At 47.2% G+C, this 6,000-nt stretch overlaps 1 protein-coding gene across 1 annotated transcript in view; it reads left to right on the top strand.

Moving 5' to 3' along the window:
- Positions 1-2,025: 2,025 nt before the first annotated feature.
- ABHD12 (abhydrolase domain containing 12) overlaps positions 2,026-6,000 on the top strand; it is a 43,018-nt gene continuing 39,043 nt past the window's right edge. The window contains exon 1 of the mRNA XM_030447745.1: positions 2,026-2,246. Coding sequence (XP_030303605.1) covers positions 2,107-2,246 — 140 coding nt within the window. The 5' untranslated portion in view covers positions 2,026-2,106. The remainder of the gene's footprint in view (positions 2,247-6,000) is intronic.

The following is a 6,000-nucleotide window of genomic DNA, read 5'->3' as shown; positions in this document are numbered from 1 at the left end:
CACCATTATCTTTGTCATCTCAGCTCTTCCTTACTGTCCTCACTGCTGAGTCTAACAGAGAGGGCTAGTGCAGTTGTTTAGCTATGCCATTTCTCCACGCTCAGGTGTATGCTGTAGTTTATAGTCTCTAGCCCCAGGCAGGCTCTCACACCCCTATGGGCCCATGCAGACCAGGTAATATTCTTTCATATGCAACTGCCCTGTGTCCCACCAGCTCTTCAAAGAGAAGCTACTTATTGATGCCAGGCTCATCTCCTGCTGCCCCTTGTAAGCAGCAACTCAGCAAGCTGCATGTCCATTCCAGGTGCTGGGGTGCCAATATTTCCAGACGCCTGCAGGTTTCCATGACACCCAAGGGGATATCTCCCAGGTCCCTATCAACACAGTACCTCACACTTCACCACAGGGTTCCATGGAAGGGTGAGGGTCAGCAGGAGTTTTCAGTGCTCACTCTTTGCTTTTGGAAGCCAGGCCCTTTTGCATGATAATTTTGGAGACGAATACCAAAACAGTAAGAGAGCGGCTGAGGGGTTGAACATTAGAGGTTTTAGGTACTAAAGCAAATTTGTAGCCTGATTGGTATGGGTGCTGTGGGTAGAATTCCATGGGAGGGTGAGGACCAGGAGTTTTTGGTGGTCACTCTTTGCTTTTGGGAGCCAGGCCTGTTTACATGGAATTTTGGAGCAGAATTCCACTACAGTGGGAGAGCTGCTGATGGGTCGAATGTTTGAGGTTTTAGGTACTAAAGAAAACCCGTAGCCTGATTGTTGGTGGTGCTGTGGATAGGGTTCCATGGGAGGCAGAGGGCGAACAGGAGTTTTCGGTGATCACTGTTTGCGTTTAGGAGACAGGCCTGTTTATGGGATAATTTTGGAGATGAATTCTACAACAGTGAGAGCGTGGCTGAGGGGTCGAACATTTGAGGTTTTAGATACTGAAGTAACCCTGTAGCTTGATTGTTGGTGGTGCTGTGGGTAGGGTTCCATGGCATGGTGAGGGCCAGAAGAGTTCCGTGGTCACTCTTTGCATGTTTTTGCCAGGCCTGTTTGCATGGAATTTTGAAGCCAAATTCCACTACAGTGGAAGAGCGTCCAAACACTCTGGTGTGACCCTGACTTGCCCTGCACTACACAACTGTTGTGGAATGTTAGGCTACTCTTTGAAGGACATTTTCCTATGCATCTCATGAGATGATATGTCAAGATATGCTTACAGAGGTGGTGTACATAGTACGAGTGTGTAAAATATAATGGATGTCAACATCTTAATAAATTTGATCCTGTTTTGAGAATGGTGTCTAAGTTTCTTACATGTTTTCCTCTTCTTTATTTCATCAGAATTAAATGCCTATTTACTATTATATGTTGACATCAGCATAACAGATCTCTATGTTCTTAGTCAATATGTTACTATTAAAATACAGTAGATGTTTCAGCCTAAGGACTATAGGTTTAGACAAGATTTTAGGAAGAAGTTCTATAGTACAAGGCTGGCGAGACACTGGAATAGGTTGCCCAGAGAAGCTGTAGATGCCCCCTCCTTGGAGGTGTTGGAGGCCAGGTTGGATAAAGCTTTGAGCACCCTAGTCTAGTTGAGAGGCATCCCTGTCCACGTCAGGGAGGTTGGAATAGATGATCTTTTAAGGTCAACCTAAGCCATCCTGTGATAGTGACCCGGCAGCCCCAGGACAGCCGATGCCACTCTCCCAACCGCGGCAGCGCCGTCCGCTCGCAAAACCCCTCGTCCCAGACACACGCCAGACGAGAACCGAGGTCCCAAAGCCTCTTGTGCCGCACATGGACCTCCCACCCACTCCCCGATCGCCCCTCACCCGCTCCTCCGGGCTCCGCCTCCTGCCGCTAACAAAATGGCGGCCGGCGCCGTTGCCCGCAGTAAAGATGGCGACGCGGTCCCTGGCATGAAGTGTTGGCAAGCGGCGCCTTTGTCGCAAGCCCGCTCCAGAGGCGGGGATTGGCGGGGAGGCCGGCGGGGCGTGGTGGGACGGGGCGGGGCGCGGTTGGGGTACGATACGATACGGTACGGTGCGGCGCGGCGGCGCGGGGCCGCTCCGCTCCTGCCGTCTCGGGCCGCCGCCGCCGCCCCGGCATGAGGAAGCGTAACGAGTCGGTGACGGTGGAGCATGAGCGCGCCGCCGCCGCCGCCGCGCCCCTCGACAAGGGCTGCAGCCTGAGGCACAGCCTGCGCCTGCCCGCCGCCGACACGGGCATGAAGCGACCGCTGGGCAGGTGAGCGACCCTGTGGCGGCGTCCCTGCGCCGGGCTTTGTTATCCTCCTCCGCGCCCTTCGCTCCGTGTTGCTGAGACCCCCGGCCTCGGCCCACCCCATCGCCCCCGCGGGACTTGCGGACGCAGCGCCGTTTCCGTCCTCCCCTTCCCCCGGGGAGACCACCGGGGGCTGCCGGCGGGTGGGGCCTCGGTCACCCCTGGCCGGGTGTTGGGAGGCAGGGTGGGAGGTGGCGGTGGGAGCGGGGCTGTGTTTTTCAAGGAGGGCGAAAGGGCCTGGGAATGCCCTCTCCCCTCCCCAGCACCGCAAGCAGCCGAATATCCTCCGGGGGCGAACCAAAACGTGGGAGTCCATGGTGGGTTTTTTTCAGGTTTTCCGTTTCGGTTGCACTTCTGGTTTTGGGTGCCGGGTGAGCAGGTGCCGTCCCTTCGGATGCTGTTGAGTTCTCGGTACAAATAACTAATTAGAGAATGGGGTGGTAGCGGGTCCTGCAGACCCAGATCTGGCCAGCAAAGGCTGGAAGGATTCGATTTTCATTCTTGAGCATTCCTTCATCCAGCCCCTTCTTATACAGGCAGCCGTTTGCCTGAAAAAAATGGTAGCACAAAATCCTCTCCATCAGAGGTTATCTGTGGAAGACCAGGGGCCTGTAGGTAGAATGTTGTCTTTGTTTTTTGTTTTATTTTTTCTTTTAATGGAAGAATGGTGCCTGTCAAAGTGAGCTCTTTTCTATAAATGAATAAAATATAAATATACTTAGAGGCTTTTATGTATGGCTGTGTTAGAAATCCGTCTTTATCTGTAGCTTTTTGCTAGCTGTGTTAACATTTTAGGGACTTCACATGTGTTTGCAACTGGGAAAATGTTTGTGTTCCTCTATAAAAAATAAAATTTGTAAAAATAGAAGGTGCTTACCTGCTAGAACCTTCTTCGTGTAAGACTTTGGGGGGATGTTATACACAGTGAAGACCAACTCAGAGTTGCAGAGGGCTAATGAGGGAAAGATGTAACCTGCTAGTTTCATCGATGCCGGTGTGGTGCTTTGTGTTTTGAAGTATGAGGAATACTTAATGGTCAAACTAGCTATGTGGTTTGGACAGATTAAGCCAAATTGCCATGCCTGTTTAAAAAAAATGCGTATTGGTGGATTTCTAGAAAATGAGCCATTGTGTCTGTTTCTCTGGTAAATTTTCTGTGACTTTTTCTGTTCTCATAGACAAAATTAATATCTGAAAATAACTTTCCTGCTAGTGACATGGATTTGTATCACGTTTGAAGATGGAGGCTTTAAAATGTTACTTTTTTATTGGGTAATAGCTATGCAATTTTATGCCCTGGAGGTAAACGTTTAGGATGTTGTCAGCACTGTGTTTGCGTTATGACAAGCTTTTGGCAATTGAAAATGGTGCTGTGTTGATCTCTACATTTCAATGACTGTGCAATAGATCAGACTCTGTCAGTGCTTTTGCTTTTGTAACATTTTAAAATTCAGCATATTTGCTCCATTTGTCAAGCGGGATAACTTCTAAGGGCAATGATAATTCAATGATGTCTCAGTAGCTTCAACATTACAGATGACTTTGAAGCACTTTTCAGTAAAGTGGAAATGTTTCCTTCAGTGATGAGGATTGAGGAAGCCCTAAGAGCACATAGTGCAGGCTGTTCACTTGGTCTGACAGGCAGGTACTCAGTGAAAACCAGACATAGCACAGCTGTTAGATACACAGTATTGTAAAGGCCAAGCTAAAAGCAGGGAAAACACATTCTGTCAGCAGAAAGTTTTCTTGTATTTAGTTCTCCATTTGCACATTTAAAAATTGTCATCAGGCACATCTTCCTCAGTTTCCTCCTTGTTGAATCTTTGAAGCCTGTTTCAGAAATTCCTGAAGGTCCTACATGTGTTTGGGGCTTTTTTTACCCCCCTCTCATGCTTTTTGGGTTAGGTGCTGTATTCTATGCAGCAATGTTTCTCAAACTCTGGATGTTGTAGGACAGACTTACTTGTTTGGAGCTCACTTTCCCTTCTCCACATCTCAGGAATTATTATTTTTTAAAATTTATTTGTTTCCAAAAGAGTCCTGTAGATTATCCAGTGTGGTGTTGCCAAAATGGTGTGTTTGTAGCTGAGTAATATTGCTAAGTGGACCACTCACTCACTTGTGTACTTCTGATGTTTCCTCTTTCTTCTGCCCTGGGCTAGGTCATCTGCCTTTTTATCGTCTTTCAGTGAACCCTCCCTTGACTTCCTCACCTTCTAAGCCTTCAGACAGCTGACTGCAGGCAATATTTCTGGGTCTTGTAGACTAGATAAAAAATACACTGCTGAAGTGTAAAGCTGAGCATGCAGGAATGAGAGGTCCAGGCAGAAGAAGTTATGATGCCCAGAAATAGGCTTGTGGTAAGACAGCAACCATCCTGGGTCAGGTCAGACCTGACCTTCTAGCTCTCTCTGTATTTTTCTGTTGTCAGCTGACACCAGTGGGTGTTTAAGAAAGTACATAAGGAGGGTATGTATACAGTGGACCTCCCTTGGGGGTATCCTGATCGTGGCCAGTTATGTGGCCAATGAGTTGCTGTATGAGCATCTAGATCCTCATGTTTTAATATGCAAAGTTGTGTTGTTACTGCAGTATTCTTTGTACCACTGTATATAAAATATTGTAAATGATTGTGGTGCTGTATTCAATGTATTACTTCGGGTTTACTCCCCAGCTCACAGAAATTGGAAGGCAGTGAAAACTCTGCTGCAAGGTTGCTGGGATGGTGGAGGTGGTATAATATCTGGAGCTAGGGATTGGTACCACCACAGCAAACTATTAGCAGCATGCTCATTGACGGAATAGTTAAAATCAGCACTTCTGGTGGCTGTGAATTCTGTGTATGGCTCAGTGGTGCTGTCTGGGTTTCATAGTGCTGTTATTTAGTCTCTTGCAGACTTGGGAAAACACCTCCTATGTTTGGCTTTAGTATGTGGGCTTCCATCTTTTCTTTTTGTCTTCAACACAAACCACTGGTTAGAAAAGCAAACTGACCCCGCAGTAGCCTGAAGTAGCTACATAGATCTGCAGCCAAGAAGCGATCATGTGGCAGATCCCGTGGGTCTGAGCGCAGGGGGCTGCAGAGGCAGTGAGGTTTGTAATTGCAGCAGGGACCAGGGCTGTAGAGCAGCAGAAGAGCCTGTGTGGGCTCTTTCTCTTCACATTCAGTTCCTCCATAAAGGTGAAAGAGCACCGTGACGGTAAATGTAAGCAGTGTTTGTAGAATACAGTATTACTTGTCACCAACACCTTTTTCTTGCAGTTCCTTTATTTTGGATTTACTAATACTATACTTGTCCCTCTGTTTTGGTCCAGTTGTATCACTCTGTGCTCAATTCACCTGGGAGTTGAAATCCATGCTGAAGAGGTGACCACGCATTTGAACTACTCTGTTACAGAAAGTGTGTGTGTGCATGTATGTGTAATGGAGGTAGATATCCGATAAATAATATTTATGTGACTTTGGTTAATGTATGCTGTAGTCTGTGTGGCTATTCTTAAATGGCTTACAAACGAAAAGGAACAAATACAAATATTTCTGTTTTCCTTCCATAGATAGCAGAGAAACACAATATGGTCATCTAGGAACTTTACCATTTGCTACTTTAAAAGTCTCTGAACGATTTGTACTGAGATGCTTTGTCTGAAACTATTAAATGTGATAATGCAGTATGAAAGAAGCAGTACGCAGTGCTTGGTTTTCCTGGTATGCATGTTT

This window comes from Calypte anna, chromosome 3 (assembly GCF_003957555.1).
Source record: "Calypte anna isolate BGI_N300 chromosome 3, bCalAnn1_v1.p, whole genome shotgun sequence".
In the NCBI taxonomy this organism is placed as follows: Eukaryota; Metazoa; Chordata; class Aves; order Apodiformes; family Trochilidae; genus Calypte; species Calypte anna.
This window is presented reverse-complemented; position numbering and strand designations above follow the sequence as displayed.